The 25,007-nt window shown below is 44.4% G+C and overlaps 1 protein-coding gene across 1 annotated transcript; it reads right to left on the reverse strand.

The window, feature by feature from the left end:
- Window positions 1-110: 110 nt before the first annotated feature.
- On the reverse strand, window positions 111-24,100 carry LOC139578495 (protein Hook homolog 1-like). The gene is made up of 22 exons (XM_071406174.1): window positions 24,034-24,100; window positions 16,237-16,322; window positions 15,940-16,012; window positions 15,542-15,592; window positions 15,244-15,376; window positions 14,391-14,458; window positions 14,083-14,145; window positions 13,731-13,814; window positions 10,814-10,977; window positions 10,571-10,711; window positions 10,071-10,272; window positions 9,738-9,848; window positions 9,515-9,602; window positions 9,134-9,206; window positions 8,920-9,060; window positions 8,760-8,847; window positions 8,575-8,606; window positions 8,241-8,323; window positions 8,047-8,147; window positions 7,814-7,915; window positions 7,581-7,649; window positions 111-7,438 (listed from the first exon to the last, which is right to left on the reverse strand). The coding sequence occupies exons 1-22, from the start codon at window positions 24,076-24,078 to the stop codon at window positions 7,280-7,282; spliced, it is 2,157 nt and encodes a 718-aa protein (XP_071262275.1). The 5' UTR covers window positions 24,079-24,100; the 3' UTR covers window positions 111-7,279.
- Between the last annotated feature and the right edge of the window lie 907 nt (window positions 24,101-25,007).

Below are 25,007 nucleotides of genomic sequence, written 5' to 3' on the forward strand. Positions count from 1 at the left end.
CTCTTTTTGTTTTGATTAGAAAGTGAGTAAAAATCTAAATATGGACATGGCCACTGAGGATGACACAGGTTTCTCAACCCATAACACTAATTCAACAACACTTAGAAAAATACATTTACGAGTTTATTCTTTACAATACATGAAAACCAAAGGCTTATTTTTCATTTCATATAATAATTTCACAATATCTTATCTTTCCACTAACACAATCACTAAGTACTATCTGAACAGCTTTGTTGTGATCTCATTGCCTAGTGCTGCGCTGATCTCTGTATACATGGTATTGTATATGTGAATAATCAGTAGGTGTGCAAGTACCATCCACTGCAAGAGAACCTAAATAGCCATCACTAGCCAGCTACCACCAGGTTTCTCATCCCTGCACCTTAGAGGCTGCTACCATATGTACATAGACATGGAATCACTGGTCACTTTCATAAATGGAACATTAGTCACTTTCATAATGTTCACATACTGTTTCACTTATTTCATATACAGTTGAAATCGGAAATTTACATACACTTAGGTTGGAGTCATTAAAATGCGTTTTTCAACCACTCCACAAATTTCTTGTTAACAAACTATAGTTTTGGCAAGTCAGTTAGGACATCTACTTTGTGCATGACACAAGTCATTTTTCCAACAATTGTTTACAGATTATTTCACTGTATCACAATTCCAGTGGGTCAGAAGTTCACATACACTAAGTTGACTGTGCCTTTAAACAGCTTGGAAAATTCCAGAAAATGATGTCATAGCTTTAGAAGCTTCTGATTGACTCAAATTATGTCAATTAACCTATTGGAGGCGTACCGTATCACAGGAAAATCAAAAGAAAATCAGCCACGACCTCCACAAGTCTGGTTCATCCTTAAGAGCAATTTCCAAACGCCTGAAGGTAACACATTAATCTGTACAAACAATAGTACGCAAGTATAAACACCATGGGACCACTCAGCTGTCATACCGCTCAGGAAGGAGACGCGTTCTGTCTCCTAGAGATGAATGTACTTTGGTGTGAAAAGTGCAAATCAATCCCAGAACAGCAAAGGACTATATCCACAGTAAAACGAGTCCTATATCGACAACCTGAAAGGCCGCTCAGCAAGGAAGAAGCCACTGCTCCAAAATCGCCATAAAATAGCCAGACTACAGTTTGCAACTGCACATGGGGACAAAGATCATACTTTTTGGAGAAATGTCCTCTGGTCTGATGAAACAAAAATAGAACCGTTTGGCCATAATGTCATTATGTCTGGAGGAAAAAGGGGGAAGCTTGCAAGCCGAAGAACACCATCCCAACCTTGAAGCACGGGGGTGGCAGCATCATGTTGTGGGGGTGCTTTGCTGCAGGAGGGACTGGTGCACTTCGCAAAATAGATGGCATCATGAGGGAGGAAAATTATGTGGATATATTGAAACAACATCTCAAGACATCAGTCAGGAAGATAAAGCTTGGTCGCAAATGGGTCTTCCAAATGGACAATGACCCCAAGCATACTTCCAAAGTTGTGGCAAAAGGACAACAAAGTCAAGGTATTGGAGTGGCCATCACAAAGCCCTAGCCTCAATCCCATAGAAAAAGTGTATGCAGAGCTGAAAATGTGTGTGCGAGCAAGGAGGCCTACGAACCTGACTCAGTTACACCAGCTCTGTCAGGAGGAATGGGCCAAAATTCACCCAAATTAAACAATTTAAAGGCAACGCTACCAAATACTAATTGAGTGTATGTAAACTTCTGACTCACTGGGAATGTGATGAAAGAAATATAAGCTGAAATAAATCTCTACTATTATTCTGACATTTCACATTCTTAAAATAAAAAGTGGTGATCCTAACTGACCTAAGACAGGGAATTTTTACTTGGATTAAATGTCAGGAATTGTGAAAAACTGAGTTTGGCCAAGGTGTATGTAAACTTCCGACTTCAACTGTATATATATCTACTGTATTTTAGTCACTGTCAATCTGACATTGCTCGTCCCAGTATTTATATATTTCTTAATTCCATTATTTTACTTTAAGATGTGTGTATTGTTATATACTACTGCACTATTGGAGCTAGGAACACAAGCATTTTGCTACACCCACAATAACATCTGCTAAATATGTGTATGTGACCAATAAAATGTGATTTGACCTAGAGGCACGAGTCTAGATACCACATTGTTTTAGCTGTAGTATGTGTGTGTACATAACGTAAGAAGCATCACATGACATACTGGAATATCACATTTCCTCAAAACAGCAAATCCAACATCTAGCTAACTGCTAGCTTTGAGCTACGTTAAGCTTCACTATAAGGCTAGGAATCCAAACCAGTAGGGATTGTAGAAAATGATCAAATCAATTGATAGCTATTTTACAGAGCTTTTCATGTTTCATTCAGAGATCCCAGTGCACCCCAGAGGGCCAACATGCCCAAACACATTTGTAAGAAATTCAAAAGTTGTCACTGTGTTTTTGCTTCATCAGAGAGGAACAATATTTCATCTAGGAGCTGGTTTCACAAATGCAGATTAAATACATCCAGGACAAGGTTTAATTCTGGTTTAGTTAATCCACATTTCAATATTTCATAGCACAACAATAACAATCGGGGTCTGTGAAAGCAGTTCTAAAATCCCAAGCTGGTGTTTGAACCCTGATTACAGTAGTGCTGTATAGATTATTATACTGTTGATTCCCTTCTACTCATCCAGACACAGTGCCTTCATAAAGTATTCACACCCCTTAACTTTTTCCACATTTTGTTGTGTTACAGCCTGAATTTAAAATATATTAAATTGAGACTTTGTGTCATTGGCATACTCATAATACCCCATAATGTCAAAGTGAAATTATGTTTTTAGACATTTTTACAAATTAATAAAAAATGAAAAGTTGAAATGCCTCGACTCAATAAGTATTCAACCGCTTTGTTATGGAAAGCCCAAATATGTTAAGGAGTAAAAATGTTCTTAAGTCACATAAATTGCATGGACCCATTCTGTGCAATAATAGTGTTTAACATGATTTTTGAATGACTACCTCATCTCTGTCCCCCACACATTCAATTATATGTAAGGTCCCATCAGTTGAGTAGTGAATTACAAACACAGATGCAACCACAAAGACCAAGGAGGTTTTCCAATGCCTCGCAAAGAAGGGCACCTATTGGTAGATGGGCAAAATGAAATAAAATAGCAGACATTGAATATCCCTTTGAGCATGGTGAAGTTATTAATTACACTTTGGATGGTGTATCAATACACCCAGTCACTGCAAAGATACAGGCGTCCTTCCTAACTCAGTTGCCGGAGTGGAAGGAAACCGCTCAAGGATTTCACCATGAGGCCAATGGTTAACTTAAAACAGTTACAGAGTTTAATGGCTGTGATAGGAGAAAACTGAGGATGGATTAACAACATTGTAGCTTCTCCACAATACTAACCTAAATAACAGACTAAAAAGTAGGAAGTTTGTACATAATAAAAATATTCCAAAACATGCATCCTGTTTGCAATAAGGCACTAAAGTAAAACTGCAAAAAAATGAGGCAAGGAAATTAACTTCATGTCCTGAATACAAAGCATTAGGTTCGGGCCAAATACAACATCACTGAGTAGCACTTCATATTTTCAAGCATTGTGGTGGCTGCATCATGTTACAGGCATGCTTGTCATGGGCAAGGACTAGGGAGTTGTTTTGGATAAAAATAATAGAGCTAAGCATAAGCAAAATCCTAGAGGAAAACCTGGTTAACAGTAACAGACAAATTAACCTTTCAGCAGGACAATAACCTAAAACACAAGGACAAATATACACTGGAGTTGCATACCAAGACGACATTGAATGTTCCTGAGTAGCCTAGTTACAATTTTGACTTAAATCTGCTTGAAAATCTATGGCAAGACTGTCTAGCAATGATCAACAACCAACTTGACAGCTTGAAGAATTAAAAAAAGAATGTGCAAATATTGTACAATCCAGGTGTGCAAAGCTCTTAGAGACTTACCCAGAAAGACTCAACGCTGTAATCACTGCCAAAGGTGATTCTAACATGTATTGACTCAGGGGTGTGAATATTTGTAAATGAAATTTCAATAAATTTCCAAAAACATGTTTTCACTTTATCATTATGGGCTATTGTGTGTAGATGGGTAATTTGTGTGTGTTTTTTTAAATACATTTTTGAATTCAGGCTGTAACACAACAAAATGTAGAATAAGTCAAGGGGGATGAATACTTTCTGAAGGCACTGTAAAGGCCCAACAGTGTTCCGATAGAGCATGTGCTAAGTTCTAGTAGTCAGATCACAGTATCAAAAATAAATACCATTAAAAAGTCCTGGATTTCTGAGTTGATTGAATGATTAGTTGTTGCAGCACCAGAGATGCTTGTGTCAGTATGGCATTACAGGATGTTGACACAGGTCTGCAGTATAGACTGCTTTTGTGTAAGAACCTAGTAATGGATCGATCTGTGCTGCAATACCAACTTTTGGTTGCCAGCACCAAATACACCCATTTCTCCTGTATTCCATTTTCACTCTGGTGATTGTGAAACACAGAAGAGGAAGATCAGGGGTCAAACTCTCTTTGTAGTCCAATGGTTGATAAGATAATTGTAACATCCTTTAACTGCATAGTGCAGTTGATTCGTCGTTTTGTTATAGTATAAAAACATTATAATATCAGCTATATTCAGCATTAAAATAAGCCATTTAAGACCACATTTTTCTTATAAGCTCCAATTGTGAATATAGTTTTTAGCACAACCATAGACAGAATAACTCACATATCTCTGACTCAATACACACTGAGTGTACAAAACATTAGGAACACCTGCTCTATCCATGACATACAGTCGTGGTCAAAAGTTGAGAATGAAACAAATATACATTTTCACAAAATCTGCTGCCTCAGTTTGTATGATGGCAATTTGCATATACTCCAGAATGTTATGAAGAGTGATCAGATGAATTGCAATTAATAGCAAAGTCCCTCTTTGCCATGCAAATGAACTGAATCCCCAAAAAACATTTCCACTGCATTTCAGCCCTGCCACAAAAGGACCAGCTGACATCATGTCAGTGATTCTCTCGTTAACACAGGTTTGAGTGTTGACGAGGACAAGGCTGGAGATCACTCTGTCATGCTGATTAAGTTCGAATAACAGACTGGAAGCTTCAAAAGGAGGGTGGTGCTTGGAATCATTGTTCTTCCTCTGTCAACCATGGTTACCTGCAAGGAAACACGTGCCGTCATCATTGCTTTACACAAAAAGGGCTTCACAGGCAAGGATGTTGCTGCCAGTAAGATTGCACCTAAATCAACCATTTATTGGATCATCAAGAACTTCATGGAGAGCGGTTCAATTGTTGTGAAGAAGGCTTTAGGGCACCCAAGAAAGTCCAGCAAGCGCCAGGACCATCTCCTAAAGTTGATTCAGCTGCGGGATCGGGGCACCACCAGTACGGAGCTTGCTCAGGAATGGCAGCAGGCAGGTGTGAGTGCATCTGCACACACAGTGAGGCGAAGACTTTTGGAGGATGGACTGGTGTCAAGAAGGGCAACAAAGAAGCCACTTCTCTCCAGGAAAAACATCAGGGACAGACTGATATTCTGCAAAAGGTACAGGGATTGGACTGCTGAGGACTTGGGTAAAGTCATTTTCTCTGATGAATCCCCTTTCCGATTGTTTGGGGCATCCGGAAAAAAGCTTGTCCGGAGAAGACAAGGTGAGCGCTACCATCAGTCTTGTGTCATGCCAACAGTAAAGCATCCTGAGACCATTCATGTGTGGGGTTGCTTCTCAGCCAAGGGAGTGGGCTCACTCACAATTATGCCTAAGAACACAGCCATGAATAAAGAATGGTACCAACACATCCTCCGAGAGCAACTTCTCCCAACCATCCAGGAACAGTTTGGTGACGAACAATGCCTTTTCCAGCATGATGGAGCACCTTGCCATAAGGCAAAAGTGATAACTAAGTGGCTCGGGGAACAAAACATCAATATTTTGGGTCCATGGCCAGGAAACTCCCCAGACCTTAATCCCATTGAGAACTTGTGGTCAATCCTCAAAAGGCGGGTGGACAAACAAAAACCCACAAATTCTGACAAACTCCAAGCATTGATTATGCAAGAATGGGCTGCCATCAGTCAGGATGTGGCCCAGAAGTTAATTGACAGCATGCCAGGGTGGATTGCAGAGGTCTTGAAAAAGAAGGGTCAACACTGCAAATATTGACTCTTTGCATCAACTTCATGTAATTGTCAATAAAAGCCTTTGACATTAATGAAATGCTTGTAATTATACTTCAGTATTCCATACTAACATCTGACAAAAATATCTAAAGACACTGAAGCAGCAAACTTTGTGAAAATTAATATTTGTGTCATTCTCAAAACTTTCTCAAAACTTTTGGCCACCACTGTAGACTGACCAGGTGAAAGCTATGATCCCTTATTGATAAATCTAATTTAAGCCTTGAGACATAGATTGTTTATGTGTGTCATTCAGAGGGTGATTGGGCAAGACAAAATATTTAAGTGCCTTTGAACGGGGTATGGTAGTAGGTGCCAGGCGCACTGGTTTGTGTCAAGAACTGCAACGCTGCAGGGTTTTTTCCTCACTCAACAGTTTCCCATGTGTATCAAGAATGGTCCACAACCCAAAGGACATCCAGCCAACTTGACACAACTGTGGGAGGCATAGGAGTCAATATTTGGAAGTTGTTCTTAATGTTTTGTACACTCAGTGTACATGTCAGGATATGTCAAGGTTAAGAATCCCTGCTAGTCAGAGCCTGCTGCTAGCTAGGCTAACACAGGTATATTGTAGGGCTCAGTCAGTGTTATGTGCTAGGCTATGTGCTAAGCTAATAAAGCATGTTGGTAGGGTTGCCAGACCAAACTCATTACCGGAGATTATAAACATCCTAAACTGTAGTGGGGTGTAAAACTGTTACCGTCTGGTGTATCAGTGAGTAGGGAACCTGGTTAGAGTAAGTGCTCATGTTCAAGTCAGTTAGTGCATGCTTGTCCCCTCTCCAGGGACTGAGAACTAATGTGCTTAAGGTCACTTGAGTGTACATTTCTGGAAAGGAGTTAGAGAGGAGCCATTCGTTTGTTTACGTCAGATGTAGGAGATCCCAGTCCTAGAGGGCCGCAGTGTCAGCAGGCCTTTGTTCCAGCCCAGCACTAACACACCTGATTGAACTAATCATGGTTCAACATTAATAGCAGAAGCCTGTACACACGCTGGCCCACCTCAGTAGTCACCCATCCCAGGTCTACTTTGTGGTGGTGGCAGGCACGCTGACAGAGAGGTTCCTGCGGGCAGCGTTGGTGACCTGGCGCTGCTGGGTCAGGAAGGACTGACCTGGGGGCACCATGGAGGTGGAGCGACCCCCCAGACGGGCCTCGATCGCCAGCTTCTGGAAGCTCAGACTCTGAAGGGGGCGGAAGACATGCAACAGGAATGTTTATTTGAGTTGGAGCAAAAGCTCTGTATAAGTAACATTTGTAAACGGTACATTCCTGTCCTTTATTTTCAAAAGAAAATACGTGTCTATTCTGACTACATGTTCTAACCTTGTTGTACCATGCTGTTACAATCAGCTTCTCTTCATACTCTCTCAGCTTTGCCTGCTCACACTCCCTCTACAGAGAGAGACACAGAGAGAACGAGAGAGACGATCAATACCAGAGGTTGTGAGTGCATTGTGAGGTAAGTACTATGGATCCCCATGTCAATGAGTGCCTCATGGCTAATGGTTAAGGTTAGGGGCCAAAGGTGAGAGCCAGGGGTTAAAGATCAGCATTACCTCCAGGCTGAGGATCCTCTTGTCTCTGTCCGTCAGCTGGTTCTTTAGAGCCTGGATCTCTGCTGTGGCTGGGTTCAGCTTGGGGTCCAATGCACGGATCACCTACAGCACCGAGACAGATATCATTGGTGGGAGCAGCAGCAAATAGAGGCATGTTCTTTTTCTGCACTTGTTATTTTTTGTCCAGCTGCTAGTTGGATGTGAGAAGAATGAATGAATGATTAAGGAATCACATTGCGTGCTTTCTCCAGGTACATCTTGTATCTCTCCTCCATGGCTCTCATGTCATCATCCTTCTTCTTCAGAGCAGCCATCAGCTCCTCGAGTCTCAGAGCTAAGGGACAGACGGACAACACTCACTGGGGTTACTCCGAACTATACCGCCAGTGTTGTGGTCACGCTATGGTTGTGTTATAGTTGTACTCACAGGTCTGTGTGTTGTCTGGCTGCAAGTCCTCCAGGAGTTCCTTCTTCTTCATGATCTCATCCTGTGCCTCATTCAGTTGCACCCTGGATAATAAAACATCTTACTTTACAAATGTCTTTGTCAGGAGGAAGTATGGCTGTGTTTATACAGGCACCCCAATTCTGATCATTTCCCCACTAATTTTGACCAATCACATCAGATCTATTCACACCAGATCTTTTTCAGAGCTGATCTGATTGGTCAAAAGATCAATTAGTGAAAAAAATATCAGAATTTGGCTGCCTATGTAAACGCAGCCATAGAGGTCTCACAAAGCAGTATGGACCATACTTACATATGAGCATCCAGTTTCCTCTTCAGGTGAGACTGCAAATAAAGAGCAGTTGTAAGAGAGCGAACACACAGATACTGTTACCTCACAGCTGCTACTGTACATATGAGAGGCAGTATTATGCAATATTTAGGGTTAATGTTTGATATAGCGGTATACTATAAAGTTATATGTCTGGTTGAACTCACGTCATCAGTCTTGGCTCCCTGGCCCTGTAGGGCTTTCTGTAAATCCTCTACCTGCTGCTGCAGCTCAGTGACCCTCTCCATGCTTAACCTGGAAGTACATCAGACACACAGGAAGTACATCACAGTCAAACAGGAAGTAAAAAACACACACACAGCTTACCTGTTCTCAGTGTCCAGTTCGGAGCGGGTTCTGTGTGCCACCTCTAGCAGTGTCTGTAGTTCAGAGATCTTGTCATTCTCTGATCCCTCCTGTTGCACACGCAACATCTTATTCTCATGCTGGAGCCGGATAAACTTCTCCCTGTATGGACAAGGACACACAGTTAGTGCAGTCAGTGTCTCACACACAAAACAAACAACTATTAAATGACTACCTGTACTCTACAGGTAGGATCTCAGCAGCAAGGTTATCATGGGTTGGACTACCAGCTGGCATCCCTGCCATCCCTGTGGAGAAACAGAGCAGATCAGTAGCCATGTGTCTCTGTAGGCTTCAGAGAGACACAGACAGTGTTCGAAACCGTGATGCATCATGGGTAAATTGTGACTGACTGATCTAAAAATAACATTGAGTAGTTATTTATGAAGCATGGTGATTTGTAGATCAGTCAGTCTCGACTTTAAAGTTGTCGGCAATGTCGAACGCGCCAACACTTTATCAACGAAAACCAAACCTCAACTACAGTAAATCTGTTTTCCAATCATATGCAGCACCAGTCAGTCTACATTGTCAATGTGATGGTCCAATGAGCTACCTGCTTGTAGGAGCTGGTCCTGTTGAGCCTGGTTACATCGCAGCTCCTCATTGGTCTCCTTCAGAGAGTCTCGCTCAATGATGATCCTCTGATGACCATCATCATCATCAGGAGACAAGTCAACAGCATTAGATTATTGTTAAAACATTCCTTCCCCTAATATGTTTGCATGTCAGGGGGACCAGGTAGGTTGGAATAGAAAGTGTTAGGATCCAGTCTGTACCTCTTTCTCCCTCATCACGGCGTCATGTTTCTCTTCAAACTTCTTCTTTTCGTAAGCCAGGTTGTCTGCCCGCCGAGACTCCTCTGACAACTTCCGGTGCAGCTCCTGGACCTGGTAGGAAACAGGAAGTAGATTTAGTAAGCCCCCTGATTGGCTGTTTGCCATTCCAAAATGATGTCTCCTCAGAGACGATTTGCTAAGTAAGGGCAAAAGCTTCACAGATTTCCGACATATTGCTTTTCCCAACCCAGTTCTGTCAGACCCACAGGGCAGAAGGGAGGGGACACCTTTAGGAATTATTCTGTTTCTAGTATATTCTCAGGCATGTCTCACCTGTCTCTTGTATGTCTCTAGCTGTGCGCGGGCAGTGTTAGCCTTGCGTAGCTCCTCCTCCAGACTGACAGTGTTGTGCATGTAGGTCATGTTCTTCTCCTCCAGCAGTTTGACTTGTCTTCTCAGATCTCCCAGGTCCTCCAGTTTACACCTGTATGTCTCCACTGACGCCTCCAGCTTCACAGCACGGTCCGAACAGCTCCTACACACACACATTTATAATTTATTGCATTTAATTGAATATATAAAGATAAATAAATAAAACAGGCAAATCGATTAAAGGACCTAATCAACACATTCTTGCTGGTCTTACTGTAGGCCGTCATTGTAAATAAAGAATTTGTTCTCAACTGACTTGCCTAGTTAAATAAAGGTTACATACCCTTACCTCAAACTGACCACTTCCTCTCTCCCACTTATACACATTCCAGGTAGTGATGCACATCTCAGAGGATCTGATGATTACAACTGAAATAAAGGACCTAGAACACCAGACACACCTGAGGATATCGAGTTCGTCTTTAAGTGCTCGTGACTCCTCGGCCAGGCTGGTGAGTTCGTCGTTACGATGCTGAACCTCGATCAGCTGCTTCTCCAACTCCTCACAGTGGATACGGTAGTCATCCTTAGCTGCCTCTAGCCTACACACACACACACACACAGAGAGAGGCATCTGTAAGTGCTGTGATGAATAACTCTAAGCTTCGTTCCAGTGCGATGTGTTTTCACTGACACACACACACCTGAAGTTCTCCTCCTGTAGTGTCTCTAGCTGTATCTGTAGCTGGCTGTGTTTCCGTCCGGAGGGAGTGCTCGGGTTATCAAACGAGTCCAGCTGATTGGCTCGGTCCGTCAGCACGTCGTTCTCAGCTAATAGGCTGTTACGCTCCTCCTGAAGGACCGTCACCTGACAAGGGTCAAACTAGGGTCAGAGGTGGGCTGTGTCTCAATCCCAAAATATGAATTAGTAGCGAGAACATTAAGCTCCAACCCCCATTTTTTACAGTTTATCCATTACGGAGGTACCACATGGTCACAGATGCCTGAAGAATGGGGAGAAAGGTAACTAAAAGAGTCTTTGAGAGATGATGTGATAAGCATCAATTAATCTCTAGTGGGAAAGACCCGTTCTCGCCAACTGTTCAACAAACAAAGCATCATTATTACACCCTGACAGTACAGTGTGGTGAAGCCACACAACACCTTCAACAACATGTTGACTAATAGGTTGAAAGGCTGGTTAGTTATTCTCCCTGACACACAGTCTCTCCTCTGTTCATTAGTCATGCTTTATGTCAGAGACAATACTTGGGAATAGAAGCTTTGTGTGAGTGCATTAAAAAAAAAACATAATTCAACCCAGCGTCTTCTCTCCACCTGTTCCCAAACACTACAAATGAACACACCACGTAGTTTAGATTAGTGATACATTTACATTTACATTTAAGTCATTTAGCAGACGCTCTTATCCAGAGCGAGAGCACGACAGGGTATAGATATTTTAATCCGCCTCGGCAACCAGCCATTAGATGTTTTTTGTCCGCCTTAACGACGAGCAGCCATGTTGACTTACCTCTCTGTGTGTCCTTGAAGAGAGACACTGGTGATCTACTGTAAACTCAATCTGGAGACACGAGAGGCCCATACAACATGGACTTGACCTAATCAATAACCAGTAGCAGAATTTTGTCCTGTACTATGTTTTCCCCAGCCAGGCAGAGCAGGGTATGGCAGAGAGAGCAGGTAGTGGGAGAGCAGTGGCTTAGTCTGTAAAACCACAGCCCTTCTGCTACACCAGCCACAGACAATAGCCTCTGGCATCACAGCACATAACACAGACCCAGTTTATACAGTACCAGGGTTTTGTGTGTGTGTCATTGATATTTGGCATCCTCGGCCACGTACATAGGCGTACAGTATGTGACCTTCAGATTGCAAGCCTGCCGTTATGGGCAGCCTAGCTGTGTGGAGGTGAAGGAGCTTTTTGGTTCCTTAAGTGTCCTCGTATGAACAACCTTTGAAATGTATGAATCCTTTATGAGGTAATGTGATTTGTGGATTCAAATAAAGTACACTGCTCAAAAAAATAAAGGGAACACTTAAACAACACAATGTAACTCCAAGTCAATCACACTTCTGTGAAATCAAACTGTCCACTTAGGAAGCAACACTGATTGACAATAAATTTCACATGCTGTTGTGCAAATGGAATAGACAAAAGGTGGAAATTATAGGCAATTAGCAAGACACCCCCAAAAAAGGAGTGATTCTGCAGGTGGTGACCACAGACCACTTCTCAGTTCCTATGCTTCCTGGCTGATGTTTTGGTCACTTTTGAATGCTGGCGGTGCTCTCACTCTAGTGGTAGCATGAGACGGAGTCTACAACCCACACAAGTGGCTCAGGTAGTGCAGTTCATCCAGGATGGCACATCAATGCGAGCTGTGGCAAAAAGGTTTGCTGTGTCTGTCAGCGTAGTGTCCAGAGCATGGAGGCGCTACCAGGAGACAGGCCAGTACATCAGGAGACGTGGAGGAGGCCGTAGGAGGGCAACAACCCAGCAGCAGGACCGCTACCTCCGCCTTTGTGCAAGGAGGTGCACTGCCAGCGCCCTGCAAAATGACCTCCAGCAGGCCACAAATGTGCATGTGTCTGCTAAAACGGTCAGAAACAGACTCCATGAGGGTGGTATGAGGGCCCGACGTCCACAGGTGGGGGTTGTGCTTACAGCCCAACACCGTGCAGGACGTTTGGCATTTGCCAGAGAACACCAAGATTGGCAAATTCGCCACTGGCGCCCTGTGCTCTTCACAGATGAAAGCAGGTTCACACTGAGCACATGAGCACGTGACAGACGTGACAGAGTCTGGAGATGCCGTGGAGAACGTTCTGCTGCCTGCAACATCCTCCAGCATGACCGTTTTGGCGATGGGTCAGTCATGGTGTGGGGTAGCATTTCTTTGTGGGGCCGCACAGCCCTCCATGTGCTCGCCAGAGGTAGCCTGACTGCCATTAGGTACCGAGATGAGATCCTCAGACCCCTTGTGAGACCATATGCTGACACATGCACATTTGTGGCCTGCTGGAGGTCATTTTGCAGGGCTCTGGCAGTGCACCTCCTTGCACAAAGGCGGAGGTAGCGGTCCTGCTGCTGGGTTGTTGCCCTCCTACGGCCTCCTCCACGTCTCCTGATGTACTGGCCTGTCTCCTGGTAGCGCCTCCATGCTCTGGACACTACGCTGACAGACACAGCAAACCTTTTTGCCACAGCTCGCATTGATGTGCCATCCTGGATGAACTGCACTACCTGAGCCACTTGTGTGGGTTGTAGACTCCGTCTCATGCTACCACTAGAGTGAGAGCACCGCCAGCATTCAAAAGTGACCAAAACATCAGCCAGGAAGCATAGGAACTGAGAAGTGGTCTGTGGTCACCACCTGCAGAATCACTCCTTTTTTGGGGGTGTCTTGCTAATTGCCTATAATTTCCACCTTTTGTCTATTCCATTTGCACAACAGCATGTGAAATTTATTGTCAATCAGTGTTGCTTCCTAAGTGGACAGTTTGATTTCACAGAAGTGTGATTGACTTGGAGTTACATTGTGTTGTTTAAGTGTTCCCTTTATTTTTTTGAGCAGTGTATTTAAAATGTGTGTGTACCTGTACGTCGAGCTCCTGACAGCGCTGGGCTAGCTCCTCCTTTTCTGCCATCAGATCTGCCAGGTCCTCGAGAGTCTTCTTCAACTAGACACACACACTTAACAATACAGCTCTAAAGCCTACTTCAGCAGCTCCAAAGAGAGACGAGCAATATCGCAGTACTAATTAAAGAGTTAAGCAAACAACAACAACTATAATAAAGACAACAGCATTCTATTAGATGCCTAGCACAGTGGATCTCCTCTCACCTCTTGTTCCAGGTCCTCCAGTGTCAACATTAGAGAGATATGAACTGTCAGCAACAACACTATAGACTATTAGAGGCCTAACACAGTGGATCTCCTCCTCTCACCTGTGATTCTACATCCCCCGGTGGCTCTGCTCCAAACTGGGCCATGTTCTCTTTACTCATCAGCTAACAGAGAGAGAGCGACATGGTACAGGTTTGGTTATAGCCAACGTCAATCCTACTCATTCACACGCCACAAGTGTTCTAAAATGACTTTCTAAAGCCAAAGAGATGTCATGACATGTACTTTAACAACATCACAGTATTGGTAACTGGCTTTAACACAAATGGGCAATTGTAAGATCCTACCGTGCATGACAAACTATTTGAAATCAATCAGAGAGAATGGCCCTTGTCAGGCCAAGCCTTACCTCCTGAAGGGCTGTCATCACCACATGCTGTACGGACTCCTCCAGAGTCATGATGATCTGGATGTACTCTGGAGAGGAAGGAAGGGAAAGAGAGAGGATTACACACTAATATGCGCACATAGTTTCTGTTTTGGGTGCCAGTCTGTTTCAGATTGAGCAGACTCCGTCGTTGTCTTGACAAAGCAACAATATAGTGTTGTTGAACTATTTTAGTTCAGCCTCTGTGACTGCACCATGTGCGTGTGTGTGTGTGTGTGTGTGTGTGTGTATGTATACAGCGCATTCGGGAAAGTATTCAGACTTTTTCCACATTTCGTTACGTTACAGCCTTATTCTAAAATGGATTAAATAAAACATTTTCCCCATCAATCTACACACATTACCGTTGATTGGAGTCCACCTGTGGTAAATTCAATTGATTGGACAGGATTTAAGGTCCCAGAGTTGACAGTGCATGTCAGAGCAAAAACCAAGCCATGAGGTCAAAGGAATTGTCCGTAGAAAATAAAAAGCTGTGCAGTGACGCTCCCCATCCAACCTGACAGAGCTTGAGAGGATCTGCTGAGAAGAATGGGAGAAACTCCCCAAATATAGGTTGCCAAGCTTGTAGCGTTATACCCTTAACAAAGTACTGTGTAAAGGGTCTGAATACTTATGTAAATGGAATTTAAAAAAATTGTATTTGTAATAAATTTGAAATGTATGAAAACCTATTTTTGCTTTAACATGATGGGGTATTGTGTGTAAATTGAGGGGGGGAAACTAATTCACCAATATTAGAGTAAATGTTGAAAAAGTGAAGGGGTCTGACAACTTTCCGAATACACTGTGTGCGTGTGTGCAAGCGTAATACCTTGCTTGCGTTCACATTTGACAGCACAGCCCAGTGTGAGCTGCAGCAGTCGTCCCAGTTCTACAGGGTCTGAGTGTTCTGCCACCTTCACCAGGTCTGGCAGGGGAAACTCCTGGATCTGCTGGCTCAGGACCTAGTGACATAGAAAGAGAATATAACCGTTATAAATAGACATTAAACAGTTATTACCTGGACCAGGTCTGGGAGGGAGAAGTCAGATCTGCTGGTTCAGGACCTGGTGACATAGAGAGAGAATAGAACCAGACATAAAGGGTTTTAAATCAGTGCTTCTACTGACCTCATTGTAGTAATCCACCATCATCTGAAGGATCTTCTTCAGGTTGTTCATCTGGAGAAAGAAGTTACACACTCATCACTCTACATAAACAAAGTTTACACCTCAAAGAATCTCCTCACAGTGAGCTATGGAAACATTTACAGTGAGTCTTCTCTGATCTGGAGAGGATATATCTGACAGGCCAATGGCTGGCTAAAATACTGACAGGGCCAGCAGAGAGCAGTCACACTGGCTTTTAGGTCAGTAGGGGAGGGAAAGAAGGAGGGAGAGGGGAAGGAGATATGGAAGCAGAGAGGATGGAAGGAAAGATTGAAAGGGAATTAGGGATGGAAGTACAGAGAGAAAGAGGGAGGGGAGAGAAGGGATGGACAGAAAGAGGTAAGTATGGAGTTCAGCACCTTCAGTCTCCAGTTATTCCCAACATCTTCTTTAATGCGACCAAGCCAACTCTCACTGAACCACGCTGGATCTCTGCATTGCACAACACACACACATGCATAAGCATTGGACAAAAAACGGCTACTAAACAACCGTATTCAAATCAGAAAATATCCAACCCCAGAATCTGACTGGGCTTTATACCCGACTCCAGTGTGTTAAATATTCAGCCAGGGTAAGACTGTCAGTATAAATTCATGTCTCTGCAGCCTGGACATATACTGTGAATTGTGTGTATGTGTATGCATGTGCCTCACATCTGATGCAGGGCCTGAGAAATGGCAGCTCCAGTGGTCAGCTCCTCTACAGTCATACATGGTGCTGCAGTGTTGAAGGTCTGGAGCTGAGGGTGATACAAACAGGGAGAATAGCACAGGTTAGAGTAGAGACCGAGGAGAAGGGGAGACGCTGGGACAGGAATGAGAAAAGGGGGAGGCAGTTGGAGACACTGATATCCATCTCCATTTGCATTCATCGTATAGCATCTAGTTGCAAAGCTGTCGTGAACCATCAAACACATGTCATGGATGTGCAGATAGAAAACAGACAAACCTTGGTCAGAAAGAGAGAAAGCTTGTGTGTATTGAGACCGAGAGACAGCCCCAGAGAGAGATGCTTCTAAGCTCTGCTACGGTGGATTTGTGAATAATTCACCCTCCAGGACTGTTCTCCATGGTGTCAGATGACCACTAGCCTCAGCTCCCAGGCTTCGCTCACGAGGTGAAAGCCTGTGACAAAGGTTGAGACCTCTAATTGTAATCAGTAATGTAACTTTTGGATTATCCAAACTCAGCAATGTAAACTGGTTACTTTCAGTTACTTTTTGATTACTTTCCCCTTAAGAGGCATTAGAAGAAGACAAAAAGTATCCATCAAGCGCATTGTGTGTGGTCAGACTTGCTCAGTTGGAACAAACTTAAAAATGTGCTCCTTTTTTATGCTGAATTTAATTTAAATTGAGAAAACAGTGGTGCTGAGTGATTAACATACATTTCGGGGAGTTTCGGTTATTAACAGTTGTGTAGTGGAGGGTATAAGCAGCAGGTATACAACGTATACCCACTCAGTAGCGATGCGTGTGTAAAATCACTGGGGGAGCCAAGCCGATTCTGATGGTTGGATTATAATCATTGGCCAGTACAGAGAATTAAGTAAAACCACAAGTCCAAATCCCTCTCTCCATCTCCATCCATGGCTAATGGAAAGGCCCCATTTTAGCTAGCTGGCTCGCTAGCCACCGGAGGACAACAACAACGAGATACAGCAATTCAAGTTTTTCTGTCAATGATGTATGCCCTCAATGGGATTTGATAGGAGTGACGCCAAAATCCAAGCTGGCTTCCCATTACACTTTTTTTGTTGTTCACAGTTGAGCTCGCTCAGTTTAGCTCGGCAACAATGTCATCCTCGTTTGGACCAGACAGATACACGTATCGAGACCGGGGGCTGTTTCACTGGCTCGGATGCTTTCTACTGTGAGATACATTCAGCCTCTTGCAAATTGAAAGAAAATTATGAAACACAGCGAGATGAAAGATAAAATATTTTAGTTTTTTTTTTATTGTCCATTTTTTGGGGAAGCCTGGCTTCCCTTGGCATCCAGCCTATTTTAGTTTCTCATACAATAAAAACAGTGTAATCCATTTGATCAACTTTATTTGTAGATACGATTAGTAATAGAGTTATAGTAAATAATAGAGTTATAGTAAATAATAAAGTCCAGTTACAGATTCTTTTGACAAAGTAGAAATGAAAAAGATAATAATAATATAACCAGCCAGGTGCACAGGTGAAATTATTTGCTGTATTCCTAAACAAAAGCACCAGTGCATGAACAATTGTAAAGGATGAATTGCATAAAGAAATATTTGTAGAAAAATATTAATGACAAGATATACAAGAGTAATTTGTTGATTGTATCAAACACTGTGTTTTGCTCTTATACGCGTGACTTAACGCATTAATCAATCTCGTCTTCTCTTTATGCTTCGGGTCCACAGTCAGAACACAGCTTTGGGCTTCGCATGCGCAAGCCCCATAAACAAATCGGTTGCACTGCACACAGTTTTCATGGGCCTTGTTTCCTGTTGTCACGTTCCTGACCTGTTTTCCGTTGTTTTTGTATTTGTTTAGTATGGTCAGGGCGTGAGCTGGGTGGGTAGTCTATGTTATGTGTTTCTATGTTGGGTTCAATGTGTTGCCTGATATGGTTCTCAATTAGGGGCAGGTGTTTGACGTTTCCTCTGATTGAGAACCATATTAAGGTAGGCTGTTCACACCGTTTGTTTGTGGGTGATTGTCTTCCGTGTCAGTGTTTGTACCACACGGGACTGTTTCGTTTGTCTAGTCTGTTCCTGTTCGTGCGTTCTTCGTTTTGTGTAAGTTCTCATGTTCAGGTCGGTCTACGTCGTTTTTGTTATTTTGTAATTTATTTCAAGTGTACTTCGTGTTTCGTCTTGTCTAAATAAATTCATCACCCGCTGCATTTTGGTCCGGTCCCTACACCTCCTCTTCAGACGAAGAGGGGGAAATCAAACGTTACAGAATCACCCACCAACCAAGGACCAAGCGGCGTAACAGAAAGCAGCAGCAGCGATCGCAGGATTCCTGGACATGGGAGGAAATACTGGACGGTAAAGGTCCATGGGCACAACCTGGAGAATATCGCCGCCCTCGTGAAGAGCTGGAGGCAGCTAAAGCCGAGAGGCGGCGGTATGAGGAGGCAGCACGGAAGCAGGTGAAGGATCTGGACTACACAACCTGGGAGGAGATCGACAGGTGGGCGATCGACCCAAGGAGAGTGCCGGAGCCCGCCTGGGATTCTCTGGCGCAGTGTGAGGAGGGATACCGGCGAATGGAGGCAGCACGACGACGGGGTAGGAAGCCTGTTAGTCAAGCCCAAAAATGTATTGGGGGGTGGCTAAAGGGTAGTGTGGCGAAGTCAGGTAGGAGACCTGTGCCAACTTCCCGATCTTACCGTGGAGAGCGAGAGTACGGGCAGACACGGTGTTATGCGGTAGAGCGCATGGTGTCTCCTGTACGTGTGCATAGCCCTGTGCGGGTTATTCCACCTCCCCGCACTGGCAGGGCTAGATTGAGTATTGAGCCGGATGTCATGAAGCCGGCCCAACGCATCTGGCCTCCAGTGCGTCTCCTCGGGCCGGCATACATGGCACCAGCCTTACGCATGGTGTCCCCGGTTCGCATACACAGCCCAGTGCGGGTTATTCCACCTCCCCGCACTGGTCGGGCTAAGGGGAGCATACAACCAGGTAAGGTTGGGCAGGCTCAGTGCTCAAGGGAGCCAGTACGCCTGCATGGTTCGGTATATCCGGCGCCACCTCCCCGCCCCAGCCCAGTACCACCAGTGCTTACACCACGCACCAGGCTTCCTGTGCATCTCCAGAGCCCTGTTCCTCCTCCACGCACTAGCCCTGTGGTGCATGTCTCCAGCCCAGTACCTCCAGTTCCGGTACCACGCACCAAGCCTCCTGTGCGCCTCCAGAGTCCTGTGCGTCCTGTTGCTGCTCCCCGCACTAGCCTTAAGGTGCGTGTCCTTAGCCCGGTACCTCCAGTTCCGGCACCACGCACCAGGCCTACAGTGCACCTCAGCCGGCCAGAGTCTGCCGTCTGCCCAGCGGCGCCTGAACTGCCCGTCTGCCGAACGCCGTCTGAGCTGTCCGTCTGCCAAGCGCCGCCTGAACTGCCCGTCTGTCCTGAGCCTTCAAAGCCGCCCGTCTGTACTGAGCCTTCAAAGCCGCCCGTCTGTCCTGAGCCTTCAAAGCCGCCCGTCTGTCCTGAGCCTTCAAAGCCGCCCGTCTGTCCTGAGCCTTCAGAGCCGCCCGTCTGTCCTGAGCCTTCAGAGCCGTCCGCCAGACAGGAGCCGCTAGAGCCGTCCGCCAGACAGGAGCCGCCAGAGCCATCCGCCAGACAGGAGCCGCCAGAGCCGTCCGCCAGACAGGAGCCGCCAGAGCCTTCCGCCAGACAGGAGCCGCCAGAGCCTTCCGCCAGCCATGAGCAGCCCGAGCCGTCAGCCAGCCATGAGCAGCCCGAGCCGTCAGCCAGTCATGAGCTGCCCTCCAGTCATGAGCTGCCCTCCTGTCCGGAGTTGCCCCTCTGTCCGGAGCTGCCCCTCTGTCCGGAGCTGCCCCTCTGTCCGGAGCTGCCCCTCTGTCCGGAGCTGCCCCTCTGTCCGGAGCTGCCCCTCTGTCCGGAGCTGCCCCTCTGTCCTGAGCTGCCCCTCTGTCCTGAGCTGCCCCTCTGTCCTGAGCTGCCCCTCTGTCCTGAGCTACCTCTATGTCCTGAGCTACCTCTATGTCCTGAGCTACCTCTATGTCCTGAGCTATCTCCTCTATCTAGGGGGGACCTTTGTTAAGGTTCCTAGACCAGGGTCGGGGGCGAGGATCGCCACTCAAAGGACGCTAAGGAGGGGGACAAAGACAATGTTGGAGTGGTGTCCTCGTCCTGCGCCGGAGCCGCCACCGCGGACAGATGCCCACCCAGACCCTCCCCTAGATTTTTAGGTGGTGCGCCCGGAGTTCGCACCTTGAGGGGGGGGGTTCTGTCACGTTCCTGACCTGTTTTCCGTTGTTTTTTGTATTTGTTTAGTATGGTCAGGGCGTGAGCTGGGTGGGTAGTCTATGTTATGTGTTTCTATGTTGGGTTCAATGTGTTGCCTGATATGGTTCTCAATTAGGGGCAGGTGTTTGACGTTTCCTCTGATTGAGAACCATATTAAGGTAGGCTGTTCACACCGTTTGTTTGTGGGTGATTGTCTTCCGTGTCAGTGTTTGTACCACACGGGACTGTTTCGTTTGTCTAGTCTGTTCCTGTTCGTGCGTTCTTCGTTTTGTGTAAGTTCTCATGTTCAGGTCGGTCTACGTCGTTTTTGTTATTTTGTAATTTATTTCAAGTGTACTTCGTGTCTTGTCTAAATAAATTCATCATGTATTCATCACCCGCTGCATTTTGGTCCGGTCCCTACACCTCCTCTTCAGACGAAGAGGGGGAAATCAAACGTTACACCTGTGCACCTGCCGCATGTTTCGCATAATCTCTCTGAAGCGGTTGCATGGCATGGTGAAAGTCCACCTCATACCTATCAGACGAAAAAATGACTCCACATCCATGCTCTTTCCGCTGTAGGCACCGCGGACATCCAGTACAAGAGTGCAATAAATGCTTTGAGTTCATCCATAGATATGTCCCACGTACTGTTTCCTTTTCTGTGCGCATGAGCAAACAGTCCAATCTCTGATGGGCTGCAACATCTTCACGTCACATAAACTCGTCACTCTTTTCTACCCTAACCGTGCCACCCTCCCAGACTCCTGTCTCGCCGTGGCAGTTGGGATCACTCTCTCCGTTGGCTCTGTTATGGTTTTTCTGCGGCGAGGCTCAGGCATCGGAGGCAGAGGCTCAAAGTCAACATCAGATGAAGACTCTTCATCAGCAATGTCAATTTCAAGCTCAAAATCTGATCCGCCATCCGACTCCAACTCATCAAAATTTTGCTGCGTCCATTCATTTGGTCCGGATTGCCATTGTGAACTACACACATTGTATGTTACACTCCCAGGGAAAAGTATATACCATTTCCATTCATAATAAAATAATTAGACCGCCCACAACTCTTCATCATCATTACTCTAGTTCTAAATTCAATCACCCTCTTCACCCTCATCATTCAGTTCATCATTCAACTCAGTCACAGTTGAGTTATTTGACAAAAGTAAGTGTCATAGAAACTGCAGAATATGCTCTTTCTGATACTATATTGAAATAAATGTTTTACCTGCAAGTGACTGAAGGAGGATTTGATAAAGTGATGCTCCTTTCCCTGCATCTGTCAATTACAAGATGAGCCCATCTCTTCATGTACAATTTGATAACTGATAAACCTAATATTATCACTCATCGGATTATTGTAAATGTAATAGTCTATAGGCTAACTCTTATTATGTGTGAAATTAGTTTCAGTATAGTTTAGGTGTAGTTTCGATGGGCCAGCGGTGCAAGTTGACTGGCATCATTTGTTTCCCGCTCATAAACTTGAATAGCGTCAAAGATATGTTTTAAATTATTCTAAAGGCCTACTGCAACATGTAGCATGTTTTCGCTTCTGTTACAATACATTTGGTTAATAATAGAGTCACAGTCAATAAAACAGTCCCATACCAGCTTATTTTTACAAAGTAAAATGTAAAAGAGAATGGTATCAACCTGCATGGCTCGCGGTCAAATTATTTTCTGTAAATAGGCATAACAAACTCATCATTACACTATTATATTTCTAAATTAAAATCAACGTCTTCTCCCTCCTTATCATTCAGTTAGGCCCTTCATCCATTTGTCATTCATTCAGTGAGGAGAGAGAGATGCATTAGCGCCTGGCTGGGTACCAAAGTCCTACAGCACATTGTCTTGGCGGGTTAAGTTGGGAATAGGGGTGAAAAAAAAGCTGTCCATATCGACAATAGTAAATAGGAGAGAACAGGTGGGTTTCCAAATCAACACAAGTGACCCATTTCCTGATTCCTTCAGCCCCAACACTGACCTAGCTCTCTTCAACCATTCTCTCTGTTGGGTTTTCAGCGGTTAGCTTTGCCCACGGCTAGCTCCGTGTGAACTACAATTCCGACGCTGTGTTTGAACATTTAGAAAGGTAAAAAATGATCACTTGAAAAATGGTTTCGAAACATACGTTTCATATCAGAAATAAATAATTATTCAAATAATAAAAATAAAAAAACACTTACTGTAGCAGATTTGGGGCGGCAGGTAGCCTAGTGGTTAGAGCGTTGGACAAGTAACCGAAAGGTTGCAAGTTCAAATCCCCGAGCTGACAAGGTAAAAATCTGTCGTTCTGCCCCTGAACAAGGCAGTTAACCCACTGTTCCTAGGCTGTCATTGAAAATAAGAATTTGTTCTTAACTGACTTGCCTAATTAAATAAAGGTAAAATAAAAATAAAACTTGCACAGATCCATATGCTGTGTGCCTCTAATTGACAAACTACCCTTCCTGCCCAGTTAGGCTTACACGCAGGTAGCTAATTAACACAGGTGGTCGCCTGTCTTCTGTCAACAAGCGATGTAACATGGCGATATGGCCGTGTGGGAACACTAACCATAACCCTATAAAAAGGTGTGTAGTTATTGAACCTTTTGTTTTATGAAAAATATAACTTTCTCACTGACATGAAAGATACGTTTCCAAAACCATACCGCAAGAGATGTGTTTAGACCAGCAGATCAACTGATCCAAAATGTATGTTTCGAGATAGAATAGTAGAATACAATTATGGAATTTGGTTGTGCATCAGCATTTTTTCCTCTTGTTATGTCACTGACAGTCACTCAATTAGCCCATGTCACCTAACATTATTTAGATTGGTAAATTAGTTTAGCCAGGTATGTAAACTTGTAGTAATCATGGTTAAATTACCGACTGGGTGGGCCCCCATTGGTTTTGTTAGTCACCCTCGCTGAGATATCAAATACAAAACTGCAAATTTCTCCCCACCCTATGGCAAAGTGTGTAGAATTGCAGGAAATGAACTATAAAACTGCACATTTTTCTCTACATCCCATGGCAAAATGTGTAGAACTACAGGTAATTAACTGAAATACTTAAAAAATGTTCTCTCTGCTGTCAAGAGGGCTGTTAAAATGTTTTGCTTGCAACAACATTTCACTTAGGGCCCCCAAAAAACTAGGACCAGCTGTGACTGCATGTGTGTGTGTATGTATGGATGTGGGTAAACAGAGCAGTGAGCCACTGCGGCCAGTCATGATGACTTCAGATTTTTTGTGGCCCCCACCCCACCGCACCCCCATCAAAGTTGCCCATCCCTGGTTTAGAGCAAGCGTCGTGGCTCTTAAAGCGCACTCTCCTCCTCCCTAGCCGAAAGGTTAGCGTTTATGAATGGGCAAACACTAACCTACCTGCCATAGGTAAACGATACCGTCATCGGTAAAACAGTAGACATTCATGCAATCAGACGCTTTTTAGAGCGCTCTCTGAATGAACAGAGGACATCATTGACATACTTACCCATATAGCAAGGCTCTCACACAACACCACTTTGTCAGTCTCCATTTCTCCGCGTCGGGTATGGCTAGACATGGTTGTTCACTGCACCTGTCAACAACAACGCGGTTTCCCTTCCCTCTGCATTTGACCTCACCTGCGGCAATTGGATCTCTAGCGCTAACTGCGTAATGTAGACATGTTTCCTGGTCACTACGCTGTAAAAGCCCCGTGAGTTTCTACGCGAATAGCCGCCGCTTTGACGTTTTCCGTTGAGACGGATCAGGGATTGACGGGATAAATAGCAAGAACGAGGAATGAAACGCCTATGGCACTGAGCTGACTGTAACAGAAAGACCAATCAGATTGAATATCCGACTGACTGACAGGTCTGTGGGGATACGATGGAGCCAGTCACATAGCAAAATCACATGTTTGTTAACCTCAATTATCTGAGATAGTTTCTCTCCCTATTTCAAGATTTCTCCTCGACCTCAACCATAGTAAAAAGAGTCGTGAGGAATTAACCTTTTATTACAATTTAGTTTGACACAGATAAAATGAGGGAAACTCAGGTGCCTGGTCTCATGAGAAGAAAATTCCCGTCCTTCTTTATCAAACCCAGGGCCGGATTAGGCACTGTTCGCAGACCCAGATTGAGTTAAATCCTGGACTAAAAAGCACTTTCATTTGAGATTCTCTATTAAGCATGCTTAGTCCAGGAGTAGGCTTAATTTTAGTCCAGGCGTAGGCTTAATTTTAGTCCAGGAGTAGGCTTAATCTTAGTCCAGGAGTAGGCTTAATCTTAGTCCAGGAGTAGTCTGGGAAAATAGTATCAATACATGAATAGATAAATGACTGATATTGGCACAAGATGGAGGGAATGTTGGAACATAACTAACAGTTAGCGAAAAGATGTGCACTTAATCCAATATAAATGTATGCATAGAATTTATTACACAAGAGACAAAATTAACAAATTCTACAGAACAATGGTA

This window comes from Salvelinus alpinus, chromosome 6 (genome assembly GCF_045679555.1).
Source record: "Salvelinus alpinus chromosome 6, SLU_Salpinus.1, whole genome shotgun sequence".
NCBI classification, from domain to species: domain Eukaryota; kingdom Metazoa; phylum Chordata; class Actinopteri; order Salmoniformes; family Salmonidae; genus Salvelinus; species Salvelinus alpinus.

Coding starts and splice junctions, on each gene's coding strand:
- LOC139578495 (XM_071406174.1), bottom strand. CDS start 24,078: ATGGAGACTGACAAAGTGGTGTTGTGTGAGAGCCTTGCTATATGG. Junction 10,978..13,730: donor GTCAGGAGCTCGACGTACAG/GTACACACACAT, acceptor GACCCTTGTCAG/GTGACGGTCCTTCAGGAGGA. Junction 9,061..9,133: donor ATCCTACCTGTAGAGTACAG/GTAGTCATTTAA, acceptor TTGTCCATACAG/GGAGAAGTTTATCCGGCTCC.